The sequence below is a fragment of the Harpia harpyja genome, chromosome 13, assembly GCF_026419915.1.
Source record: "Harpia harpyja isolate bHarHar1 chromosome 13, bHarHar1 primary haplotype, whole genome shotgun sequence".
Taxonomy (NCBI): Eukaryota; Metazoa; Chordata; class Aves; order Accipitriformes; family Accipitridae; genus Harpia; species Harpia harpyja.
The window spans coordinates 44,200,699-44,227,205 of NC_068952.1; the positions used below are offsets into that span (position 1 = coordinate 44,200,699).

At 46.9% G+C, this 26,507-nt stretch overlaps 1 protein-coding gene across 1 annotated transcript; it reads left to right on the forward strand.

Annotated features, from left to right (window-relative positions):
- The first annotated feature begins 318 nt into the window (after nucleotides 1-318).
- On the forward strand, nucleotides 319-26,125 carry CDS2 (CDP-diacylglycerol synthase 2). Its single transcript, XM_052805809.1, has 13 exons — nucleotides 319-460; nucleotides 13,343-13,485; nucleotides 14,490-14,586; nucleotides 14,996-15,093; nucleotides 15,831-15,970; nucleotides 16,391-16,449; nucleotides 17,213-17,295; nucleotides 18,163-18,250; nucleotides 18,585-18,653; nucleotides 19,316-19,468; nucleotides 19,770-19,889; nucleotides 20,513-20,616; nucleotides 21,315-26,125. Exons 1-13 carry the CDS (start codon nucleotides 398-400, stop codon nucleotides 21,442-21,444), a joined length of 1,347 nt encoding a protein of 448 aa, XP_052661769.1. The 5' UTR covers nucleotides 319-397; the 3' UTR covers nucleotides 21,445-26,125.
- Nucleotides 26,126-26,507: the final 382 nt, after the last annotated feature.

A 26,507-nucleotide genomic window follows, 5' to 3' on the forward strand; every position in this document is an offset into this window, starting at 1 on the left:
AGTTCCTGACAGGAACTCTAGGCCTGAGTGAAAACCAAGCCGCAATCTCTTCTTTCAGACAAACCCGCCACGCTTCTCCCAGCCCCCGTGAACTTCCCGCGCGCGGGGCTTTCCCGATCGCCAAGCGACGCCCCCACCCCCGGCGACACCAACGCACTTGCGCCCACCCAACATGGCGCCGGCGGGGTGGGGTGGAGGCTCACATCCGGGTACACCTGGGCGGGGCCAGAGTTGGGCGAAGCCCCGCCCCCCGCGTCCATCTCCGCGCCGTCGATTGGGCGGCGGTAGCGGCGGCGCTTCGCTCTCTGCCGCCCCCTGGTGGCCGCGGCTCGGGGTGGCTCAACGGCGTCGGTGGCGGAGCGGCGGGGAGCGGAGCGGCCGCGGGCGCGGGGCCGGGATGACCGAGCTGCGGCAGCGGCTCGGCCGGGAGCCCGGCGGGACGCGGGAGCCCGAGGAGAAGGTGGGGATGCGGGCCGGGGAGCGGGGGGGACGAGGCCGGGGAGCGGGGCCTGCGGCGGGCTGGCTGCGCGGCCTGCAGACGGCGGCAGGAGGCGGGGGGGGGGGGGGGGGGATGGACGGGGACGGGACACACGGACGGGATCCTCCGCCTCCGCTTTCTCTCGCTGGGGCCGCCGCTGCCACCCGCGTCCTGCCCCGCTCCGTGCGCCTCTGCCTGTGCTCTTGCAGCGCCGGCGGGGCCCGTCGCTTGTTTTATTTGCCTCCCCCCGCCCCGGGCTAACCCCTTCGACAGCCCCAAATCCGGTCCCGAAGGAGCAAAGCCCGGCCCCGGGGCGAGTTTCTGTCCGTGGCTGGACAACCGGGTCCCCGATCCCGCCTTCTAGGAGCGCGGAGATCTGGGCATAGACTGTTTTGATGGGGGGTGGGGGGGTACAGAACCCCGCAGGTTCCCATAGGAGAGCCTTTGGTATCTCCTAAGTCATCCCTAAGTAAATACCCTTCCCTGCAGTGGGGTGCGTGGTCTCCATCGATAGTTTAGCGAGGTTTAACAGTTGCATTTCTCCAAAGAGCCATGAATAGAAAACCCGACTCTCTTTTCCTGTAACGTCTCTTCTCTTTCAAACCCAAGCCCAGTTGGATGCTCCCAGCTTGGCGGTCGCTCCGTGAGTCATGTCGTCACCCTTGTCATCTTTACCTCCCGCGCCTCCCCAAAGAGGAGAGGACCAAGAGGAATAAGCAGTCAAGAAAAACTTTTTAAATGATATTTGCAGGGTCACAGAGAGCAAAAACTGGAGGGAAAAGCGGTTCTTTTCTGCGTTGGTGTTTAATGCGCCTGTCTTGGGAGCAACCCCGTACTTGTCCATTTGCCTTAGTAGCATCATATTGATGTTTCCTCTCTTAATGCATGAAGTATGCAATTCAGAGGAGCGTGAAATCATCAGGCAAAACTGCCTTTTGCAATTTAAATGTCACATTTAATGCTGTTTTGAATGCCAGTTTAACACCTGCTAGGAGCTGTACAGTCAGGTTGAGGAAGCTTTATTGTTGTGATGTGATTAGAAAGGGAACTGGGACAGAAAGCGCTCACCGTGTCGAGGGTGGGTTGCCTTGATCTGAAGTTTCTGCCTTTTTCGTAGCTTACATGAAGCTGTCTCACATCCAGATTTGCTGAGCTCTATTAAGAGAGCAATAAGATGGTTCCTATTCTGTTGTTGTTGTGCATAGGGCAAAGCTGTTTTCCTCTAGATGAGTACATTTGTCTCAGTTGGAATTTACTTTGCAGCAGAAAGTCTTCAGGGACTTTATATTCCAGCACTTTTGTGGGAGTTGGAAGACGTCCCTCGGCAGCCTGGAAGGACTAGTACTGCTTAACTGGTATGCAAACAAACTCCCTCGGCCAAGCTGCAATCTTGCTTTAGCTACTTGTGATGCGTTCCTAAAGAAGGTCAGAGGGCCGCTATTTTGAGTGCAATCTTGTTATCTCCAGGCAAGTATGCTTTTTACTTATAATGAGCCTTCTGAAGGGCTCCTCTAATACTGCCTTTGAGTCAATGACTTGAAGTGTCCTTACTAGAGAGAGGCAACATTTATGTTGTACTGCTCATCCTAAAGCAACTCAAATGAATTGCAAGAGAAAAAAAAAAAAAGAAAAGATGTTTCCAAGCGGTGAAGAACAGCTCCTCTGAGGTGCTGAACGCGACATCTCTTAACAATAGAAAGCAGTTATGGGAGGCAGAGAATTTCCCAAAACTGTTAAAATCAAGCCTGGTAGGAGATTACATGGTAACAGTAACGCTGCCATTAGTAAAACCCTACAGCGTTGTGCTTTCCGTGGCAGCAGACTTCAGTGGCAGATTTTTTTCTTTCCTCCCCTGAGATCAAGCTGTTGTGTTTTTAGTGCTCGGGAAGTGTCTGGCAGAGCCTGGGAATAACAGCAGTGTAAAGCCAACGCTGCAAAATTGCTCATGCGCGTCCAATTTATCGGTGGTCTTAGCCTGCCCAGTGCGTTGCCCGCAGGTATTGTTGTTGAGAGGGGAGATTCCCGATTCTGCTTTGTCATTCAGTTAGCCTTGCCAGTTTCTTTTGCCAAGAAAAATATTTTATCAATGCATATTGTATTCTACAGAAACCCTTGTGTCTTCTGAAGAGTTCTTGGCACGTTAAGAGAAACGAGTCAAAATGAGATGTAAACATCACGGCTGGATTTAAGATTAGACCCAGAAAGTTGTATTTTGTACTCGTTCCCACTTTGTTGTTTTGATAATGGAAAGAGAGAGTCTGGTTTCACTTTCTGGTCCTCTAACCCTTGCACAGTGTCGCAGCTTTGATGTTTTCCTCCCCGCTGGCACAGGACAATGCTTATAGCTGAAACTGTGCTGCTTCATTTGAGACTGTCGTGCCAGAACATTTTAAAATCGATTTTTGTTAAAACTCTTGTGCAACACACAATCTTCGTCTCAAAGGGAACAAGGCAACATCTGTTTACTCTGATCAGTGAACTCCCTCTGATCTCTCCAGTGAAAAAACAGGGAAACTTGCCCTGATGTTATTTGTGCTTGGTACCCATTTTCTTAGCCCAGAGGACTTAGATGCTGTTAACTGTTGCTGTTAGTGTATAGATATTTGAGTTTAAATGATTGAAACAAGTTCTAGTTTCTTGTTACCTTACAGATCCCATTCTCCCTTGGTCTTTGTAGACTCATTCCTTTGCTTTGTAGACTCATTCATTATCTAAAACCAGAGGTTGATGCCTTCTCTCCTGTGTTGTGTGCATCCCATTAAATCACATTTTCTCTTCCAGCTTCCAAAGAGAACAGGAAAAGTGCAAAAGAAAATTGTTTCACGATGCATGCAGAGCTCCTGAACACTTCTGCTGGTTTAATGGGATTTTAAGATCGTTTCTCAGTAGCTGTTTGTACTTCATGTGACTCAACAGTGAGGACAGAGGATTTTTTCCTTTTCCATCCTTTTGCTAGGACGTTGCACTACTAGCTGTCCGAAATCAAGGGGTGATCTCAGACATCCCATGGCCTAGTCCCATGGAAGGGGAGGAAGGCAGCTCTATTTAGTGGCAGGCTTATCTGAGCTGCAGATCACACCCCTACATCACTTGTGGCTTTGTTACCGACCCCTTTGTCACTGGCAGTCAGTGTCTTGCTGGAGAATACTGTTCCTTTTAAGAGAGGTGGCAGCTGCAAGAGCAAATGGAAGCGGTCCCTGCAGCCGCTGTGCTGGCAGGCATTTTTGTGCAGTGGCCTATGCAGGTGGATTCTTCCACCGTGCAGCGTTCGGCACCTCGTTGCACCCATAGCAGCTGAGCCTGCTCATTTCTTATCGGAAAAGGGGCGACGGCGATTGTAAGAGCGTTGCTTCGCTGATACGAGGCCTTGAAGAGCAGGTGTGAAGGGTGCAGGGGTGAAATGTTTCCATACTTACGAAGGGCTCGATGATGAGGACTCTTGTTCTTTCCAGCCTGGTTTTGCAGTGGACTGACTGATGATGTGACTTTTTATCTGGCTACATCTTTGTCGTGTGGTACAAAAGAACGAGAGGAAGTGGCCTCAAGTTGCGGCAAGGGAGATATTAGGAAAAATTTCTTTACTGAGAGGGTTGTCACACGTTGGAATAGGCTGCCCAGGGAAGTGGTTGAGTCACCATCCTTGGAGGTATTCAAAAAGCGTGTAGACGGGGTACTCCATAACATGGTTTAGTGGGCATGGATGATGGTTGGACTGGATGATCTTGAAGGTCTTTTCCAACCTAAATGATTCTATGATTCTATGAAAAAGTGAAAGACTCTGGCTTCAAGCCTCATGATTTCTTGTGCTTCCAGGCATTTTGCAAGACTTCCCTAGTGATCTAAAGTGCTTTGAAGATGCTAAGCTAAGTAAATGCTGGGTGTTTGAACGCTGGTGCTGACAAGTAACTGTCCCTTAGGTCTGTGTGGGAGGGTGAAGGGTAGATGTGAACAGCTGCCTGGTGTGCGCTGGAAAGGATGCAGCAGCTCTGATTTTGGTGTTTGTCTTGGGAAAGGGTGCAGGGCGTAGAGAGATAACGGTGCAGGCGCTCTGAAGGTTTAGGCAATTTCAGATCCTGTTACTTCCCAGGTCACAGGAGAGCTCTTAGTAGTCAGGAGTTTGTGATAAGAAGATGAGGTTCTCGTAGGACCAAACCCAATGAATCACTACAGTGATGCCTCTCTTCAACTTCATCCACGATTAAGGGAGGCAGAAGTACGAGTCTGCTTCCAGACACACCCCAAAGGTTTATTTTTTTAATAGCTCTTAATATTATCTTAGGCTTGATACCAAGCATCAGTTTGCTTGGCTTTGCTGAAGCGTGAGCCTCATTTATTCTTGATAGATGCTAGCAATCTCAGGTCTGATGTGAGAATACATTTCAGCCTTCCTTGCTGTTTGATGCTCAGTTTTATGTGCGCCTGCCAACAGGAGTGCATTGTTGTCTGTTACTGTTAATTGTGGAAATGAGAAATTGGACTGATTGCATTTCTAATGGAGCTCATCATAACCGGCTGTCAAATTTAATACCTTCGTCTGCGTCTGGCCTGCCCTGGAGCTGACGAAGGAGCTGCAGGCTGCTCATCATTTCCTTTGGATGGTGTTTGACTTGACCGCTACTCCTTTTTGCAAAATGCGCAGGCTCTCCATTGAACTGCCCGTTTCCTTGCCCATTTGTGGCGATGCCAGAGAAGTTTGATGCAAGGAAGATGTTGTCATTTTAAGGGTTGGATGACTCCGCCTCGGGCTGTGAGGGAGTCCTTTCCTTCCCAGTCTGCGTGGAGCTGTGTGCAGCACTCGTGCGTGATAGAGGGAGCACGGAGACTCTCAATGCTCAGGTTAAACCCCCGAAGTGCATATTGCTTTTCTGTTACTCAGCCCTGTGGACGGTTCAGAGCTGGCTTCTGTTTCCTATCCTTATTTAATGACTAGATGATTTATTTCTGTCTGGTCTGGAGGGCTACACGAGAGAGTGTCTCTCTTGGCAGTATCTGAAAGTTGCCGTTACCTCCAGGCAGATGGCTGACCTGTTTTCTGAAGTGCTCCCGCTGCGTCTTAGTGGATCTGGGAACTTCTTACCGAGTTCCCTCTTGCCGCTCCAGCGGTCTGTCCTTGCTCTCGATCGCAGCTTGTTATTGTGTACAAGAAGGTCAGTGTAGCGCAGGGTGATGGAGGGAGGCCGTGGAACAGCCACAGCTCCCGATGGATATTTGTGCTGTCTTTGACCCCGCCATTGCAGGTTGAGGTCAGGGCTCTTGCTTGGCGCTCAGACGAGCTGTTTTGTACGCGAACAATGTCTCTGCTTGCACTTCCAAAGCTGTGTGCTTGCAATGATGTGCTGGGAGTGATTCTTGTGAATGGAGGAATGTTTGGTGCTGAGAAGAGGGAAGTTGTGATGAGATGTTTGGGTTTCTCTTCCCAGTGGTGAGAAAAAACGAGGACTGAGTTCACTGTCTGTCAACCGCATACCACACATTAGGTGGCAAGAAAACCGTTTTATCCTCCTGCCTGCTTTTAATGAGCAGTGATGTGCACCAGGGGTGGACTCCCCTTGGAGATGAAACCCTTAGGACATGATCTTGCGTGAAGATGCAGTGTTTTCAAGCAAATCCATATTTCCTTTCTGAAAGAAAAGAATACTGCCACTTTTCTTTGTATTGGCCAGGACACATCTGCAGGAATTTGGGGCAGAAAATTATTACTGTGCCTGTCAATAGCTCTATTGTTTTCCCCCAAAAGGTGGTCTGTGTTAGCCTGTGTCCCTCCTGGTGATCTGCTTCACTTGAGTTTTCTCTGATTTCTGTTTTCCAGGACTATAAAGGACAATGAAGATTCATAGATTTCTCTTTAGAACAAGTAGTGTGATAGTCTGTAGGTTTATGATGATAGCTGTGACTTCAGAAAACTACTGATTTGGGTTCATCAGGATTACATCTAAGCATAACTGTTCCAAGTCCCACATGGCTCCTTTCCTTGATTAGTTCAAATAAAGCCAATGGGATTGACTGGTAGAGAAATGTGAACACAATTGTGGTGTCACCTTATAGTCAGCAAATTAAATAGACTGGTAAGATTTTTTTCCGATTAGGTTTTGGAAAAATATGTTTAACTCCAGAGGAACTGAGGGTCAGAAGCCATTGGCCTTGGCCTGATGCAAGCTCTCATTTCGAAGGACAAAAATAGACTTTCCCTGCGCTAACGTTCTGATGCGAATAGTGTACCCGATGCTGCAGAGCTGTTTGTTCTCCCTCTTGTTTCTCACAGATCTTCCAAAAAACAACAGGTTGAAATGTCTGTGCAGAATTGTGCAGACGCAGCTCCAAGCTGGGGCAGCCTCTTTCAGACACTGATTCCAAGAGGCACTTAGGAGCTTGGCTTTCTTGTTTCTCTACGTGTTTCTCCGTCTCTGCAGGGACAATAAAGTCTGCCAGTTCGGTAAATGGCACAATAGCAGAGGGATGCCAGTTAGATCCAGGAGAACCCAGCACTGAAGCCTATCTCCAAAACATCTCCATCACGTCTTTCAGAGGGGGAGGCAGGTTCCTTTCTTAGCAGTAGGAAATTATGGGGGAATGCCAGAACCAGCAACCTATTTTTGTGCTCTTTTGTATACAATAGCTTCTGGAAAGAACTTGGAGCCTGATGCATTTACCTTCTTGATTTCCTGGAATAAACAGACCCCGGAGTGGGTGCTGTGTTGGGGGCCAGGCAGAGGATTAACTTGTGCCGAGTGAGTCACAGGGATATACGACTTCGCATGAATCATATTTGCTGACACTGAGATCAGGCTCTTGTATCAGACTGTTGTTCTGCTAAATGCAAACTGTGCATACCTCCAATCACATCCCACTGGCAAGCTGAGCTTGCTTGTGTTCAAAACAAAGCAGGCGGCTTTGGGAACATAAGATGGCAATGGGAGTTTTCTTAGTCATTTCAGCCACTATGCAAACATTTATGCTTTTTGTGATGTTAGCTGCTAATGGTCTCCATTTTTAGGCATGCCCTAATTTCTGTGCGTGCTTTCAACTGGAATATGTTTTTTGGGGAAGGGAGTCCCATATCAACATAAATGAAACCTGAGCTTTGTTGATTTTTTTGAAACAAATAAAGCAGTCACCACTAGATGCCAGCTTGGGGTGGGATATCTTGAGGGAGGGACATGAGAAACTTGAATTTAACTGCCCTGCAGGTAACTTCACAGCCCAAGAAGTTCAAGCACTTTGCCCTAGACCAGCACCAGGACACAAGCTACTTTGTGCCCACTTGCAAAAAGCCAGTGCTTCTCGGGGACCTTAGTACAAATCAAGCCTGGGCGCTTGTTTCTTTCTTCCTTCTAGTGCTAATGGTCTCCAAACTTCTCTCTCGTTTCACCCTTCTGGCTTGTAAACCTCTAAAAGAGAATATCCTGCCTTTAGGGAGTAACGGGAGGATTTTTTGCCTTGATGTCACCTTGAGGACGGAGGTCTTGGTGGATCTGTCTGAGGTGGGTTTGGCTGTGGCATGGCAGCCGCCAGAGATGGGCAGGTGCCGTGTAGGTAAAGCAGTGAAGAAGGGGAGAGGGGAACGGAGCAGACAGTTCTCCTGGATGTAGGAAGTAAAACCACTTTTGAAAAACATTGAGATTTTCATAACTGAGGCCGCTGGGTTTGTATCCATTAGACTAATTATATTGGCCTTGATCCTGCAAATGTGCTCAGAGGTGAGAATAGTAGAGGCTTTAGTACAGTTGGTCCCTGTTGTTCTAGCTGTCAATTTTATTGCCTGAAAAAGTAACTATATTTTTCTCTTTAACAGTGCATTAGCATTTTCCATCACAGCTTTTTGTTAAAATCTGGCGGGAAGTCTAAATAAAACAGCACCTTGCTTCAAGAAAGGTGCACAAATAATGGGATTTCTTGAACTAATTTAATCTACCAGCATTGAATACTTAACTGTATCTCTGTATTGGGCAGAAAATTTTTGGCAGGGAGGTAGCTGACTTGTTTCTATGACAACTGAGATCATGTCATGGATACTTGGGCAAAAAAACAGAGTGCTTACAGCTTCTGCTGCAAGAAAGCCATTTAAAATATGAGTACAAATTTCTTACCGCGTACTTGATGGAGTTAAGTGATTTAAAGAAAGCTAAGACAACTCCTTTCTCCGTCTGCCTTTCTTTAGGTGATAAAATATTTGTTCACAAATGTTGCTTAGATCTACTGATTTCACAGATACGATAAGGAAGTAGTTATCTGGCTTTTTTCCTCTGTCTGCTCTGCTTCACCAGTCAGGAGAAACAGCCCTTGCAGAGATCTGCGGGTTTTACTCTTTCTTCTCATCATGGCTTGTGTAGAAATGAACAAGTTAGCATAAAATATATGTTGCTATCTTGATTTTATTCCTGCATTACTTATTCCCTTGATTCTTTAAGAAGCCTTCAATATTGAGATGATAAATTGAAGAAGGAGCGCTGGGCTTGCCTACGGTGCTGGACAGGCAGATTTGCACAAAAGAGCCCTTCAATTTAATAACTCCATGTTGGTGACAAAAGCCAGTAAAAGCTACTGCATTTCATTGTGTTTTAACAGTAAAAAAACCAGAAAAATAAAGCCAGATTCCTAGGTAACTGGAGGGAAGGTTTCCTTTGCTCTTATTAAGGGTTTTTAATTGTTTCCTGGCTCTGCATCATGCATGTGGATTTCTAACATCTTGGCACACATTTGCACTGAGTGCTCTGCCTTCCTTCTGCCTGGGAGGAGAGAGGCAGAGGGAATATCAACAACTGAACCAGCAGGAAAAATTGGTGAGGGAGGGGTGTGGTAAGAGAATATGGAATAAATACAGCTGGAGACAGCTATGTCCCAGTGCAGAAGCACCAGTGGAAAGTGGTGGGATTGCTGAAAGGTGACAGGGCTGCATTTTCATTTGTCTGGGCAGCATCTGGTTCAATGAGACCCTGGTGCAAGATTGAAGCTTTTAGGTACCTGTGTCGTGCTGTTAGTTGCTACCTCAAAGTCATAGTTGGTTCAGGCATGATCAGATGTATGTGAGGATCAGCCTGTGGCTAAATAGCTTCGATTTTAGGAAGAACCTAAACAACAACTAAAAAAAGGCAGAAAAAAGGTCCATGGAAGGGTAAAGGAGAGGGTACGGTCCAGTGGCTGGGAAAGGAGACAAGTCATGATTTCTGCGTTAACTTACTGCAAGTCTGAGTCTCTCCAGGCTTTTGTTTCAAGGGCAGAAATAGCAGAAAACAGCAGAGAAGAGGCGTCAGAAGCCTGGTGTTTCTTAGGGGAGCAGCAGAATTGGTGACAGAATACCATCTATTAGACCCAGCTTCCCTGAAACGCTGTTTGTACTGGCATTGCGGGACACTCTGCAGTCTGTGGCTTAACACAGCCCAAACCTGCGCCTTGCAGTCACAAGCTCATTGCAGAAGCACTCTGTAATGAGCTTAAATTTTCACCGGCGATAGCCCTCGGCAAGCATCACTCACTGTCGTCTGTGCCGGTTTGCACTCTTTGCTTGCTACTGCAAGCTGCTTTGAGGAAAGCATTGCTATCTGATGATTATCCTTTGGGGACGGGGATCTGTCTGGCTCGGTTGGAGGACTAGCGAGATAGCAGTGGAAATGTGCGGGAGGGCGTTACCAAGGCAATGCCACAGCTGGATTAAGTAGCCCAGACCAGGGTGCATCACGCTCAGGCTTAAACAAGTTATTTAGCACCCTGCTCAGCTGCTTAAACTGGTGATTTGTAGGCTGATGGTTGCAATTTGCATAAAAGGTATAAAAATAGTGTCAATTACTGAGTCCTCTCCATAGCCTATATCTGGCACAATGTCCTATATAATCTCAACACTTCGTTTCAGAGAGAGGTCTAAGTAGGGAGAAGAGCTGATTCCCAACACTGCTCAGTTGTTTTTGAAGTGAAGATGTTAAAATGTATGCTAGCCCTCACTTTAAGTGGCGATTTCTTCCATAAGGGAAAATGTTTTCTTCCAGCTCCCGTCAGGCTTAAATTGAGGAAGCAAGACATGTGGCAGGAATGAGTCCTCCATTTAATGTTGAACCCTAACAACGTCCCTGTATCTTGATAAACCTCTTGATTGCCTTCATTGTACTCTCTGGAAATAACGTGGCAATGTTTGTTGGAGCTGTGGGTATTGCGTGTCTGTTGCACAACCTCTCCTGTTCCCACTGCTGAGGATGAAGTGGGGAAAAGCGGGACGCTTGCGCTGTTGGACTGATCCAGTGAGGCTTTGCTCCTGCTCTTGGAGACCAAAACACTTTGCAGCACGAGGTTTGGTTTGCGTTTGTGCTGAAATTGGTGGATCAGGTAACTGGTGATGTGGTTTACATCAATTCAGCTGCACCATCGGTGTCTTGCAATTAGTGCAAGAAATCATCGTCTGGGCTATGGCAGAGATCGGGACTGCCTATTCCAGCAGCTGTTGGATTAGCTCGGTTGCAACATCAAATTCTTCTGTTTCTTGAGCTATGCAGTTGCTTTCATCTTTCATGTTCTTGGCCAGGAGTGGAAGGGAGGAAGGCATCAGTGCTCTTTCCCTTTCTTTTGGTCTCTGAGCACTTTGCGAAACTTCTGATCCTCTGGGCCACAGGCAAGGAATAATTTGCCTGCATTGCGCTTAGCCTTGCAATGTTAGTGCTTTGGGGAATAAACTGCAGGGATGCTGGCTTGGATCTGCTTCCTCGTTTCAATGCCTAGTCCTTTTATTGCATGGCTGGCGAGCCTGGGACTTGCATGAGATGATGGATACTTGGACTACATTAGAAACCTGCTTGAGGTTTTTGGTTTTAGCCTATACAGATGATGGTGGTTGCCCTAAGTACCTAAGCACTTCCTTGCCCATTTGATTTGAATCAGTCACATTAATTTTTCTTTTTTAGAAATGTGCAACAAGAGAAGAAAACCCCCCATTTCCTAAATGTAATCTAGAAGACCAGAAGGAGAAACTGAGTTTGGTCAGGCTGGAGCTGAAGCTTTTCTCTGTTATTTAGGTTACTCACAGGGGAATTCTGCAGAGAATCCTTCTCTTGGAGAAAGCATAGAGAAAGCATTGAAATAGGAAACATAGACTGTAGCTAAATACAGTGCACTGATTTCCCAAAACCTGCTCAGGAACAGGGCCCCTGACCTGTGCTGTGCTATAGGATGCCAAACTCATGGTCTGCAGGGAGTTTTATCGTTTCCAGTCTTTTTGCTTGCTGCCATTTGCAGCTGCCTTATGGATTCGATCTTTTGTGTGTTCCCAGCTAAATGGCACTAAATCTCTCTGAAGTCCGAGGGACAAGTGGATTTTTCAGGTCAGTTAAAAAACAGCTGAAAAAAAAGCCAAGTTGCATTTCTTTGCCAGCTCTTCAAACCCACGTGAGCGCTGGCAGAAGTATTTAGTTTTGCTTTCCTCTTGCTTCCCAGTCGATGGGAATGGAAAGAAGCAAGCGCGGAGCAAGGCGAGCAAGAGGCGACACAGGGTGTGACTGGTGCGATGGCTGGTGCTTCGCTCGTCCACGGAAGTTATCTCTGACAGCACTGTTGTATTTTTAGCTGCCTCCACCTGACTGTGTCTAGCTGTCCTTGTCTGTTTTAAGAACCTGGCCTGCAGCCATTGATATGTTACAGCTTGGGAAGTAATTATCTTTTCCTGCATTAAATAAGGGAGCTACTCAAGTCTTACTGCTCTAGTGAACTACAAATACCCCTCGATTTGGTTACACCAAACCAGTTGCAGTGGATGCTTGTTTTGGTGGGGGTCCCCCCTCTCCGAGTGCAGGGCAGCACTGCCTGGGAGCCCAAAGGGATGAAGTCGCTTTGTTTGCAGAGCTCCCTGTGTTTGTCAGCTTGGCTCCCTCCTTGCTTTTCCTGCAAACATGCTTTCTTTTCCGGGAGTTTTAAAATAGTCCATGGTCTGAGGCCAAACGCATGGGCTCTGCCTTGCCTGATGCATGAGTGCTCCCCAGGGACTGGTGTTTTCCTTCCTTGCTTCAAGGACTGAGGAGCAGGATGAAGCTCTGCCACTGAAATGAGGGGCAAAATGTGGAAGTTTGGATTCGTCCCCTATTCAGGAGCTGGACTGGAGCCAAAACTGCCACTGGGGAGAGGGCATGGGACTGCCTGGGAGCCAGGAGGTTGTTCGTAATCCTTTGTCCACCACTGGCCTGTTGCAGAGCCTTCAGTAACCTCCTGTCTCGCCTCTATTTATTTACCCCCTAAATACAGGACTTCGCTCTGAGCTAAGTGCTGGAGCAGTACAAGGGGCAGGGAAAGCACGTGCGTTCCTTTCTAGTACTTCAGGTTTCTTCTGTGGTCGGAGAGGATGGTTGGGCCTGAGCGATAAGCCATGCTCTTCCTCTTCGGCTATTTGAGGATGGGCTTGGTGTTATTTTTAGTGCCCTCATGTAAAGTCAGCACTTGAAAAGTCTGTCTGAAAGCCTTGAGCCTGTCTGCTTGGGGGCCTTTCTTTCTGTCTGATTTGGGCAGTGTTGCATACTTGGACATCTGCCTGGAGATTGGGAGACCTTGTAAAAATTCCTGCTAACAAGCTTGTGTCCCTTAAGCACTTGCTGTACTTGGAGATACTTATTAATCAACTGCGAGGCATCTTTAACTGTTCAGAGGGAACAGATCCTTTTCTATGGCTGCTGCTGAGACTGATGAAGAGTAAAACCCATCACGTATGTCACCTAAAACACTTGATGTCGTTTCTCATGGGTATAACCCTGTGTAATACCCAGAATATTTTCTTCTCTTTCTCTCACACAGAAGCAGAGTGGTGGTGAGTGTTACATGCAGTGGGCTGGTCTGAGTGTCTTCAAAGAGTGCCAGCACTGTGTGTAGTAAAGCTCTTTGTCTCTCTTTAACTTGCAGGAGTCTGAGTCTGAGAACAAGCTGGATGGAGAGACAGCATCAGACAGTGAAAGCAAATCTGAATTTGGAGGATCGCCCCCGGTGCCGACATCGGATGACACTCCAGAGGTCCTGAACAGAGCTCTCTCCAACCTGTCCTCAAGGTAGCACTCACTGAGCATCATTCCCCTCTGCTGCCAGGGCCCCTGCACCTTCACTGCGCCTTTCCTAGCCCCAGCAGCATGGTGGTGGCTGCTGGAAGCTGAATAAGCAGCTCTCAGAAGCGCTGCGCTCTCCCTCCCTGGCATGCAAGCAGGAAGGTGCCCCCGCGGCCACAGGAGACAGAAGATGAAGGTGATGCTAGCGGGGAGAGCAGAGCGCAGCGCTCAGGGCTGCTGTGCGTGGGAGAGGACCGGTGGCGGAGGAGTGCTGCGGGAGGGCCACCTCGCTGCGTCCTTGGTCCTGGCAGGTGAAAAGAGGCCTGGGTGGGGCAGAAGACGTGTTTAGCTTTGACAGCACTCTCAGCAAAGACTTCAACTGCAGTGGTTTTTAACCACTAGTGTGACCTACTTCTGCAGGAATGCATGAGAAAAGCATGCTGATAAGGACAAGATTTAAGAACAAACTGGGAATGTTCTCTATAGACTGCTTTGGGGGGAAAGCATCTTACTTGTATCACGGGAGAAAGTATCTCTCCTGGGTGTGCTGTGAGGATGAGAGAGGCTCAAGGCAGGATCTGTTGCAGAGTAGCGAGGGTTCGACACACCAGGGCCCATGCCTGCTCTTGAAACGAGTGCAGAGAGGGGTAATGGTCCCCATTTTATTTGAACTTACCATGCAGCTTGTCCAAAGTGTGGGAAACGTGTAGCAGAACAGGAGCAGATGCTCTCCTGTCCCATTTCAGTGCCCTTAGAGATGCTCTGCACCTAGCTAATGCTTTCTGCATTTAGTGACGTTCATAGCAGGGGAGACTGAGCTGAACTGTAGCCTTGCAGCTGCTGCAACCAGGCCTTCATCAGTGGATCAAGATCTCTCTGCAGCACTAAAAGGAAACTTGGGGTTTCCAGGGCTCAGTTTCCTTCCTGTGATGTACAGAGAGCAGAAGTGCTGTCCTGCTTCCTTGCTTTGTTTTGACTTTCTCTAATGTCTTTCCTTCTCTATGGCTTAGATGGAAGAATTGGTGGGTAAGAGGCATCCTCACGCTGGCAATGATTACCTTCTTCTTCATCATCATCTACTTGGGACCCATGGTCTTAATGACAATAGTAAGTGCTCCAAAGAGATGCCCTGATGTTCACAGCGGTAGGGGGGGAAGGTTGCTGGGACCATTGCTGGGGTGGGAAGCTCAGCACCTCATATTTTGGAGATCCTTATTCAGCTTGCTGGATTTCTCTCTCCATGGAGGAAACCTGGAAGGAATCTGTGACCACCTGCCCTGGCAGTCAGCATTTGGCTACAATTGAAACTAATACAAGGGGTTGTTGGAAAACTCCTGCAGAGGAAAGGGGAGGGAAAAACAACGTGGTGGGCTTCCCATGTTGGATTAGGAGACTCCTGGCAGACTGATAGCAACTGCTTAAGGACCTTTTGCTCTGCACATGCATGTTTTTTATCTCCTGGAGGAAAGAGATATTTAACCAACATGTATTACAGCTTCTGTATCTTTTTGTGTAGGTGATGTGTGTCCAGATCAAATGTTTCCACGAGATTATCACTATTGGCTATAATGTGTACCACTCGTATGACCTGCCCTGGTTCAGGACGCTCAGCTGGTGAGTAAGGGGGCTGCTCCCCTCCCCAGGCTTCTGTGCAGCAGTAACGCTTCATCCCATTGCAGACAGGCAGCAAGGGAATCATCTGGCTACCTCCAAACCAGAGACCCTGGGATTGCTGTGTGTTGACCAGTGTCGTGCGTTAGCAGCTCTTGTGAAGGAAAAGCTCCCACAAATCTTGATAGATCGATATCTTGAAAGAGCCCATATTGATAAAGTTTGCCCTGTTGTTAATGAAGTGCAGAGATTTGAATCCCATGATCTGTGCAAGGGACAGCATTGACAGGCATCACCACTTAGAGATGGACGTGATTGCTTGGGTGGGATGGGACTTTTTAGGTGGTTGTGAAACAGGGCTGAACGTTGGGACTTAAGGGCTTGGGAGAGGGCAGGAGCAGCGCTTTCAGGAAGCACAGAGCGGGTGATTTAAGGATGCACAGACTCGCAGAGGCCTGTTGAGGAGTGCCACCTAAAGGCAGAAAGTCGTTGTGCATCAGGCGGCCAAACCCAAACCCCAGCGGTTTGATCCATGGCAAAGCGGAGCTGAGTGATGCAGCCACTAATTTGAATGAAGGTGACATTTCTAGACTGGGGGAAATAAAGTTCTGGCTGTCACTTGAAGAAAGCCTGTTTGCAGTGTACCAGAGCAATGTAAAGACCTTAGGAATCAGTCACTTTCTGTGTTTCTCCAGAAGCCTTTTAGGGTTCCTCCTAACGAGCATCTGCATCCTTCGCAGGTACTTCCTGCTCTGCGTAAACTACTTTTTCTATGGCGAGACTGTGACGGATTATTTCTTCACCTTGGTTCAGAGAGAGGAGCCCCTGCGAATTCTCAGCAAATACCACCGCTTCATTTCTTTCGCCCTGTACTTAACAGGTAGAGACCACATTTTCTGTTCCTTAATCTTGTCTGGGCTGGAGGGAAGAAATCTCCTTGAACCACTCTTGTTCTGAGTATTGTGTCCAATGTAGGATCCATAGCAAATTATCTCTGCTCTTCAGTGATGATGGAACTTGGCTGCATGGTTAGAGTAGTGGTGGCAAATCTCTTCCATGAGGCTCTGTAGAAGAAAACTCCATAATCTGGATGGGACAGCCAGGCTTGATTGTTCATCTGTCCAAGTGTTACCTGTAGGCAATGGTACTTTGTGACTTCCCAAGTAGTGTGTTTTCCCACTCCACATTGCTGCTTTACTCAAGTAAAATCCTAAGGAGCTGTGCAATGTCATGGTAAAAAAGTATTTCTTACTGTTGCAGATACATTCCCACCATTTACTTTTCTACTGTCTCTCAACAGGTTTCTGCATGTTTGTCTTGAGTCTGGTGAAGAAACACTATCGCCTCCAATTCTACATGGTAAGGTTAAATGCAGGGCCTGGCTGCCCCCAGTTGGAGGCAGAAGAAGGAATAATGTAGCCTGCCTGAAAACGTTGTGTAGAGGACTATGTGTCAGTAGATGCTTCTGTGCTGGTCGTGCATTTTAATGCTGCCTGGAAGAAAAGTTACTGTGAGCAGACTGTATTTTTAGGAAGCTGGCTCTGACCAAAATTCCCTGCAAACATGTATTCTCTTCTCTCTGCACTTGTGGATGCTATTAAGAAACTTTCTGCAAGCTGAGAGGACTGCACAAGGCTACTTGACTCTTGTGCTGAGCGTAGATCACCACCAGGGTTAATTGGCTATGTCCCCCTTTTCCCAAACATCAGTAAGGCATTGCTTGTATTTGACTGTTGACGTGGCTAGTTTTGCTTTCCAGTATATTCAGCACACAGGGATACAGCTTGGATATCTATCAGTCTTCTCCTCTTCTTATACAGTCAGAAGGCTGAGTGAGATGTGTGGGATAGGGGTGGGCTAAAGAGCATTTGGTCCAGCAGAAGTCTTCCCAATGAAGGTCACTTCTGAGCTTGAGCTGAGGAACATGCCCATAAATTACTATGGGTGACTGTTCACTGCTCTTCGTGACTCTTGGTGTTTGTCATGGTGAAGGTGCATGCTAGAAATGCGCATGTGCACGAGCCGTTCTCTGAGAGGTAGCTAACAGCATCTGATTTCTGCCAGTGATGTGTGTGGGCAGTGTCTCTAGGCAGGCTGGACTGCATGCTGTCTTCTCTTCCAGTTTGGATGGACCCATGTGACGTTGCTGATTGTTGTTACCCAGTCGCATCTCATCATTCACAACCTGTTTGAAGGAATGATATGGTGAGTTGCCGTGCGTTCTGAGTTGCTTTCATTTCTGCAGCCTGAAACGAATGACTGTGTTTTGAGTTAAAACTGTTCTTTTAAAAAAACAAATGGCCAAGGAGAAGGTACTTCCTGTGAGGGACCAACCTGTTCAGAATAGAAAAGCAAAAGATTGAGTGACACCTCAGCAATTTAGGACTTGCTTTGTGCTACTTGAGCAGTATAGAGAGTTGTTGTAAAGAAGCATCTCAAAATTGCTGTGGGGTGCAGGGACCTTTCAGGCAGCGTCAGGCCTGTGTAAGTGCTTTCTCATTATACCCGCATCTAGCAAATGGATGGGAAAGTGCTGCTTGGCACTTGATTTGGGGCAATGCTGTCAGCACCGTGTTAAAAGCAGCACTTTGAAAGGAAGGACATTGCAGCCTGCCACCTTACTCCAGCTGCTGTGCAGAGGAGAAGCCCCTTCGGTGGTCCTTCCAAAACCAGCAGGGCCGGAAACTAATTTTGGCCACTTTAAGATCGCATGTTCCTCTGCGTGTCACAACCAGCCCAGAGTGCTTTGGGAGCTGCCTGCTTACAGCTAAAATACAGCCTCTCCGGGGGGAAAGGAGGCAACTGTCTAACAGCATGTCATGTGTGGCAAAAAACAATGTGCTTAAAACAGGCCATTCTGGGTATACGACCTGCTTTTTAGTCCAGAGCACTAGAGCAGTCCCCCAGATTTCCCGAGGAGCTTCAAGTGGTTGCTCCTTGCATTGCTTTGGAGGGGGAGACGTTGATGTGATGGCACCACAAAGCATCTTATGAAGCAACTACTCATTTAGTTAAGTCATGGAGTTGTCTGATCTTGGCACTTTCCAATGGTTTGATTCTTCTCCCATCTAGGTTCATCGTCCCAATTTCCTGTGTGATCTGCAATGACATCATGGCATACATGTTTGGGTTCTTCTTCGGCCGCACACCACTCATCAAGGTTTGTAATACTTTGGTGGACAAAACATGCATTTTGGCTTCTTTGGGTCTTAGTCCTGTGTTCCTTCATCTCCAGTTCTGTGGCTTGTCATGGGTCTGAAGTAAGCCTCCAAATTAAACTTGGTGTGCATCACAGTCTTTGAGGCTGTAAAGTTAAATGAACCATTTCAGACTGAGGTGTTAGTGTCAGCTTCTGACCAAACTCTTATTCGTTGGTTGTTGGCACCAGTTTGTACTTGCCTCAGCAATTCACAAGTGAGGAAGGGCTGCATCGGTGTGAGGTGGTGTGCGGAGATGTACAGTTTGTAATTACCCCTTCTCTCTTTCCCTGGCAGCTCTCCCCAAAGAAGACCTGGGAGGGTTTTATTGGAGGATTTTTTGCCACCGTTTTGTTTGGATTGCTGGTAAGTAGCAATCATAGTGCTTATTTCATTGGTCTTTTCCCTTCATAGGGTGACATTGTTTTGTCTACACGCAGTCAAGCTTTAAGCTCTCCCAGCTCTTGTCCAAGACTTCACATTTTCCTTACTGACTAGGATTTGAACTGGTCCATGGCTGTGTTCTGTGCTGTGTGCAGATACGGCAGATGGAGCAGAGTACTGGAGGAAGTTTTTAGTCCCTGTTAGACCCTGTGACATGTTTATTACAATAATTATCCTTGAAATTTTCTCTCTGCTCCTGTTGGATGAATGCTGTGCATTATTTCAAGGGCTGTGCGGGGAATTCAGCGCTCTTGGAATACTCTTCTCTGTTTTTATGACAATCTCTGTGTCTTCTTGTTTCCGTCTTCTCAGCCAAACAGTGCAGCCTGTCTCAGCCTGTTCGTACAGGGCTCTGATCACTGCATGCTGAACCGATGCACTTACTGAACAAAAATGCTTACTCTGCCTTTAGCCAATTACTGCTTCTCAGGAGAGTAATCTTCTTAATGAAGCTGGGAGTGTGGCTCCCTCCTTGCCGTGTCTCCTTGAGTGGCCTTTTCCCCTGAGACCGTCTCTGCCACATTGCTCAGGAAAATATTAATCCTGCTTTTTCTTGCTGCGTCTCTTTTTCTCTCTCCTTGAAGCTGTCCTATGTGATGTCTGGGTACCGGTGCTTCACCTGTCCGGTGGAGTTCAACAATGACACCAACAGCTTCACAGTGGACTGTGAGCCATCCGAGCTGTTCCAGCTACAGGAGTACAACATCCCCTTGGTGCTGCAGTCCGTGGTGGGCTGGGTAGGACTCTCTGTTTATTGGATCTTATTTATTGGGATAGGAAAACTAAGAGATCAGGGCTTTATTTTGATGGTCTTTGAAGGAACATGACAAGGGACGATGGTACATCCAGAGAAAGGGGGAGTTTGAGTAGTGCTCCATGCTGGTTGAAGGCCCAAAGGAGTTGTTCCAAGTCTGGTGGGACATTAACCCACTTGAAAACCAAGTAACCTAAAGCCCAGAGAGCAGAGAAAGAGGGGCAGGTGGTGGACAGTGCTATTCTCATTGAAAATCCTTCTCTGACATGTTTTTCTTTCTGCAGAAGACAGTCCGGATGTACCCCTTCCAAATCCACAGCATCGCACTGTCTACTTTCGCCTCCCTCATTGGGCCATTTGGAGGCTTCTTTGCTAGTGGATTTAAGAGGGCCTTCAAAATCAAGGTGAGGATGGTGAAGGTCATTTACATTTTAGAAAGGAAAGGCTAAATGGTTGCTACCACTCTAAATAGTCCCTGTGCTCCAAGGAGTGGCAGGCTGGGCGCTTTGGGAAGGGAGGGGAGGTTTGTTCAGTCACAGATAAAATGGCGGAGCAGGATCTAGGTTGTTTGACTGAATGGAGAGAGACCTTGAAATTTCAACTGTGATATTCTAAACGCTGCTTTGGTGCAGAACTTGAGGTAGAGGAAGAAAGACTCAGTCAGGAAATTTTGCAATTTGAGGCTTCCCTTGATGTCTTGCAGGCTGGTTTTACGTATAAACAGTCCGTGTTCAGTTATGATGCCTTGAAAGGCAAGACAGGGTTGCAAGAGATAAACACTAGCCTTCCTTGACCTTTAAGTGACAGATATGAGTCAAGCCTTGATGTCCCTCAGGCACTGGTAGTCTTCATAACGGAGAAACTTTTAAAACCAGGGAGAGATTAAACAAAATGTCGTCTTAGTCTGACTTTTGCCTTCTGGGAAGAATTAGAGCAAGGGTATAAGGGTCGTGCATAGAGGTACATAGGCAAGTACATGTAATGGGCATTTGAAACTGCTAAATGCAATCCCTTCTGCTTGGCACAGGACTTTGCCAACACAATCCCAGGGCACGGAGGCATCATGGACCGCTTTGACTGTCAGTACCTGATGGCTACCTTTGTTAACGTGTACATCGCAAGCTTTATCAGGTATTTATTGCTTTGCAGTGAAGTTTGGGGGCCCTGTCAAACTCAAGTTATGTACAGGCTTGAATAAGAGACAGTTGTTACCCCTGTTAGATTAACATCTAAAAATACAAGACAAAGAAAGAGAGGAAATGGAGGCTTGAAGAAGGGAAGCATCTTTTAGCAAGGTCATGCAGAGCTGAAAACACAACCCTCATTTCCCAGGGTCTGCTATTCCAATCTCTCTGAAATTCCTCCATGTCCCTCCTGCATCCCTGCGAATCTTGAGTAGGGTTTCCAGAGTTGAAATAGCAGAAAAACCTAATTTTGTAGCATTAACAAGTATTCTGTAGCCAAGCATAGAAGAAAGCCTGTAGGTGCATAAAAGATGTACTGAACGAGTTGAGGAACTGTCCTTATATGGCTGCTTTGATTTTTGAAGGGGAGCATCTGCTGATAAGGGAAGATGCACAACCCTCTTGAAACAGATTGGGTTTGGGTGGGGTGGGGTTTTTTTCTTTGTTTACTGTTCAGCATCCTGTGCCTTTTGCATCCATTTCCACATCTCAACTGGAGTTAACCTCCCTGGGTAGAACTGGTGAAGGAATGGGCAACATGGCTATTACTTTAAGCCTATTATTTTGATGAAATTGCATTCGGGTTGCCAGATCATTTGAGATATAGCAATGTGAGTCATTGATAATGATGCTTTTGTGTTTCAGAGGTCCGAACCCAAGCAAACTGATCCAGCAGTTCTTAACCTTGCGGCCAGACCAGCAGCTCCACATCTTCAACACGCTAAAAGCACACCTTGTTGACAAGGGTATGTTAGGTAGCTTGGAAGACGCATAGACAGCCGGGCAATTGGAACAGGACTGAAAACAGACAAGCCTCCTTGAGGAAATTCCTGGCTTGCCTGATTTAAGACAATAACAAGGCCTCATTTCACTGTAACTTTTCTTCCTTTCTTGGTAAATGTTTGCATTTGTGGGTTTTTTTAATAACATATTTATATAGCTTTGGTTCAAATGAGCAAATCTTGGGTTTCTAGCTGAAAAGGAGTTAAGGCTTGGAAGGACTGTTGGGTGAAGTAGGAGGGTATGACTGTCCTCACGGTCTGTTCTTAACCTTCAATGCACGTGGGCAGAGTTGAACTTTTCCTCTGAGTGTGTTTATGCAGGGAATAGACAAAGCGTTGTCTGTACAACCGCCTCTGCACGTGGGAGCCAGCAGGGAAGGTGAAGCCGTGCAGCTCCCCTGGCCATTGTGCCAGGCTGTGTTCATGATGGCAGCTCTGGGGACCATCATTTTCTCCGGTGGTAACTGTGAATGCAACGTTAATTTTCCCAGAAAGCCATGTTTATGCCTGTGTGCAGTCTCCTTCTGGACTGCACGGTGAGCACAAGGCTCCGTTAATTGGAAGAGGATCTTGTACTAATCCAGCCATATTTCCTCTGCCCAGCCAGGCATGTGCATCTATTTTCACTTGCTGTTTTTGCAGTGCCTCTCACGTTCCCCTCTTATGGATGATATTTTGGCAAATAAGATTTTTATAACCAGTTAAACCAGAAATAGACTGGGGACAAGGAGTCAAGAAACTGCTAGTTGCTTGTGGGAATGTGGGAGGTTCAAATTGCTTCAAAACTGAATCAAGTAAATAGGTGTTAAACAACATTGAAGTTTCATTGAGTAATTCCTGCCAAGTAAGAACAACCCTTTAAATAACTTGGTTCATTTTTTCCCCATCAAATAACCTTTAAGAAACACTGAACCACACTTTCTCATTTCTCAATGGTTGGAAACCCTGCACTGGGATATTTTAAGTAATTTGAAGAGCAGTTTCCAACCCTTTTTTTTTTTTTTTTTTTCCTGAAGTTTGCTGGTTGGGGCTCCAGCACCCCGCTGGTGCTTTCAGCTGGGTATTTTGTTTTTCTTTCAGGGATCATGTCTATCACCTGTTTGTTACTTGAGTTCTAGATGTTGTGCTGCTGAGTTTATCATGGTCTATGTTGCATTTCAGTCTGGGTTCATTTACCTGCAGGCTTCTGTCCTGCTTTGCTTACTAAATCTTGTCATAAATAGTTTGTACTTAATAGTTGCAAGTTTTATCTAAGTACTTTCCTTTATTTTGTCATACTTTTTTATTATTTAAAAATGAGAGCCCTAAAGATTGTAAAGCTTCTCTTTTTTTTTTCTTTTGTGATCAGATAGTGAAAATATCCCTGGTTTACACCTTATGCAATGTTCCCAAACACAAGGTGACTCTGATTTTACTTTCCATAGTTTGTGCATGGGAGAGAGAAGCTTTACCTTATTTTACCCTGGGGAACGAGTGACAGGGAAAGATAATACAGAAGTACATTGCTGTTTTCAAACAGTTGCTGACATAAACCTTATACACAGACCCCCCCATATGGAGACATGTACACGCTGCAAGCTAGCTAAGCATTGACAGAAAATAAAACACCTGAAAATACTTTGAAGTTCATACTCCATGTTCTGATTCTGCCATTGCTTTCATTTACTCTGAGTGAGTGAGAGAGTGCATGTGTGTGTGTAAATACATTAACAGATACCAACCTCTCTCTTACATTTCTATAGGACCCTTTCTGTGTGGTAAGCTCTGCTTCATCTCCCTAAACAGGAACCACAGGGCAGAAGTTTGTGCCCGTTGTACTGCAAATACAGGTATTTGATCGAAAGCACAGATTGTGGAGAAGTTTCCACAAAGTATTTTCAGCATGGTGCTGGCAAAGTTGTTGGCTTCTGGCAGGAGTCAGGACTGCTATGACAGAGCCAGTTCAGGATTGCATTTGGTTAATGCCAGTGGTGTACACAAAGGCTTTCCTGAACTAGTTGTGGAGACTATTCCATTCCAGCTTGAATTAGGCAGGGATTTATTTTCTGTCAACTTAGAGGATATTGGTCCAAGCCCCTAATTTGAAAATTGGAGGGGAGAATTAAGGTGCTTCCATCTTGCATTGCCCGGGGAGAATATTTGGTCTGCGTTTCATGACAATTTGGCTGAGTTTAGCTAGGCAAAGTGAGGGCACCTGCGAGGAGTACCGGGGCTGGGAGTAGGTGTGGAAGTGATAGGGTTTTGTGTAGTCCCTGAAAAGTAGTTTGCCCTGTGGGGTCAGACAAGCTGGTGCTTTTCTGGATTCTCCCTGCCCGTTGCCAACATCTGCCAAAATCCCTTGTAGTGCACTGTTGGGTCATAAGTCAGTCATCAGAAGAAGCTATAGTGTTGATAAATATTACAAAAGTGTACTGCTCTTTATATTAAGAAATTTTTCTTATGGGTCTTTAGTCTCCTGCTCGTCTTGCTTTAAACCTTTTGTACCTCTTTAGTTGTAATTAGTGGGGCAAAAATCGAACGCAAAGCTTTTCTGCATGCTTTTGATTTGAAGTAGCATTCGGGCCTTTTTGAAGGGGTGTAATGCTGAATGTGGACACTGGAGGGCAAAGCAGTTGCATTTGGTGGCTTCCTAGGGCTGGGAGAGAAGCAGCAGCAATAGTGCGTGTGGGTGGCTTTCCTGATGAGCTCGCAGCTTTATTCTTGCTTCCTTCCCAGCAGTGCAGTTAGTGTGGACTTCCAAGCCTGTTTTGATCCTGAAGGGTAAAGCTACGTGGAAAGGGTTTAGCATCCTGCAATGAAGTTTAGTAAACTGAATGGGAACAGTGCATCCATTTGAGAGATGAGGTGGAAGGAGGGAGATGGGTGTTGTTAAGATTATTTGGAAGCTGTACAGTTGAACTTGCTGAGAAATACTGGCGAGCACCATAGTGTGTCCTCCGTCAGGCTGAGAGCTGTGGCTGGCAAACCCACTTCTACACCACTGGTATGAATATATGTGATAGTACCACTCAGCGACAGCGTGCTGCCTGGGGGAGCATTTGGTGGGCTTTCCTCATCAGCCCAGCCTGTGAGTGGCTTTCGTTTGCTGTAGATACTTCAAGTTAGACTTAGAAAGTTAGATGAAATGAAAAGCTGATGATAGTGGCTTTGGCTGTCCCTAAAGGGGATAACTGTGATGCCAGGGGACGTATAGCAAGACATGTTGCACCTCTCTTCATTGCATTAAGCCTTGCAGGACCGTGGTCATGCTGCAGCTCTCACAAGAATTTAGGTTCAGAGGGACGCTGACGTAGCTAGCACTGGTGGAGAGGCCAAAGTGACACCAGGGATGTCTAGGTAAGGTGATGCGGGGATGCTCACGTGAAGTTTCTCCAGCTGCAGGGCTCGAGCTCAGCATTGCACAATAGTTTTTGTTCACAGTGGGCTCTGTGACCTGAGAAGTTCCTCCTGCTTGTGCCCAGCAAGAGGGAAATAACTGTGAGAGCAGACCAGCAAGAGGGGTGGTACTGTATCAGCCGGCGTGTGTCCTTGGGTCGGAAGGAAGAGAAAAGTAGGATTTGGCCAATGTGAAGCTTACGAGGGTATGACTGCTGCCTGGCATGGGACAGGCTGGTTTGGAAACCACCTCTTCACGAGCAGTCGCTGCTTTTCCAGTTGGAGCGGACAGAGAGGGACATGAGTGTGTTTAATGAGCAAAGGGATGGCATGTGGCTAGAGAGCTGCTTTTGCATAGCGTGAGAAGCTGGCTGTCCTGGTGAGGTGACTCTAAACGTTCATGACGTTTGTTTGCTGGTGGGTGATTTAGCGATATGGGTCAGACACTGGTTTGATCCACAGTCTGAGCAGGCACGGCTGGGCTAGGTCTGTGTAGACGAGCACTTGGCATGCTCTGATAGGAATTTGCTTCTCCAAGTCTGGTTGTAGCCCAAATTAGTTTGCAGATGGGATGCCTGGCCAGACCGTGGCCTGCAGTGCTCAGCGAAACATCAAAACCCAGTTTCTGCATACAGTGTCATGTCCTGTGCTGATCAGCTTGTATTATTTAGATATTCTTCGGGGTGATGGGCTCAGAAGTCTGCTGACACTGATCCTGAAGGGGCAGCTGTTGCCTGGGGTTTATGGTACGCTGTGCAGCTCATGAAGCTGGAAACCCCGTAGCATCAGCTGATACTTGGCACCAGGTTGTGAAATGCCAGTATCTTACATTCCAAGGTATGTCTCCTGTTTCCGATGTGTGCAGCGAGTTCCTCTGAGCGTGCTTGCTGTGGGATCCTGGCATTTCTTCCTTCTGCTGCCTCTAACCAGCTCTGTGTGATAGGAGGAGGGCAAAGCTGTGTGGAAAGCATCCGTACGGCCCATCCAGACCCTCCTGGGGACAGGTGTTTGTCACAAAAAGCATCGCATGAAAGCTCCTGTGGTTCCTGCCCTCTGTAACCAGCCCTGGAGTTGCATTTTGTACTACTGTAATCTTTGTGTGCTCCTGTTCTCCAGACCTGATGTGTCTCTACCATCTGCTTCTTTCTCTGTGCATTGTTCTTTTGATTAACGTTTTAGCTACACAAGTAGAGTTGCCTTTCTTTGACTGAATGTCCAAATGTGATATATTGTATATTTTAAAGTATTTACCCTATTTATATACTATATGTTACTGTTAAATAAAAATAAGTTCCATTATCTGTAGTGGAGTTTTATTCAGCGCTGTTGGCAAGTGGGGGAGATGCTGAAAACCTCCTTGCTGTGCTCTGTAAAGCAGATGGCTCTGTTTTAAACTCAGATTCCCCCATTCCTTGCCCTGTAGCTCTCCTTCCTTGGGGATCTTCCTAAGAGCAGACCTGGTTGCGGCAAAGATACACGTGGAGGCTGTAGATGGGCTGAGCCCACAGGCAGGATTGGACCATCCATGTCCTGCATGAGGGACACAAACAGCTGCGTTTCCAGGGTGGTTTGTAGTGGAAGCTGTGATCAGATCAGAGGCCCATCTTGATCAGAGATGAGGGAGGTGTTGGCACCACCACACCCTGCAAATCAGCTCATTTTGACCTAAAGATTTCATTGG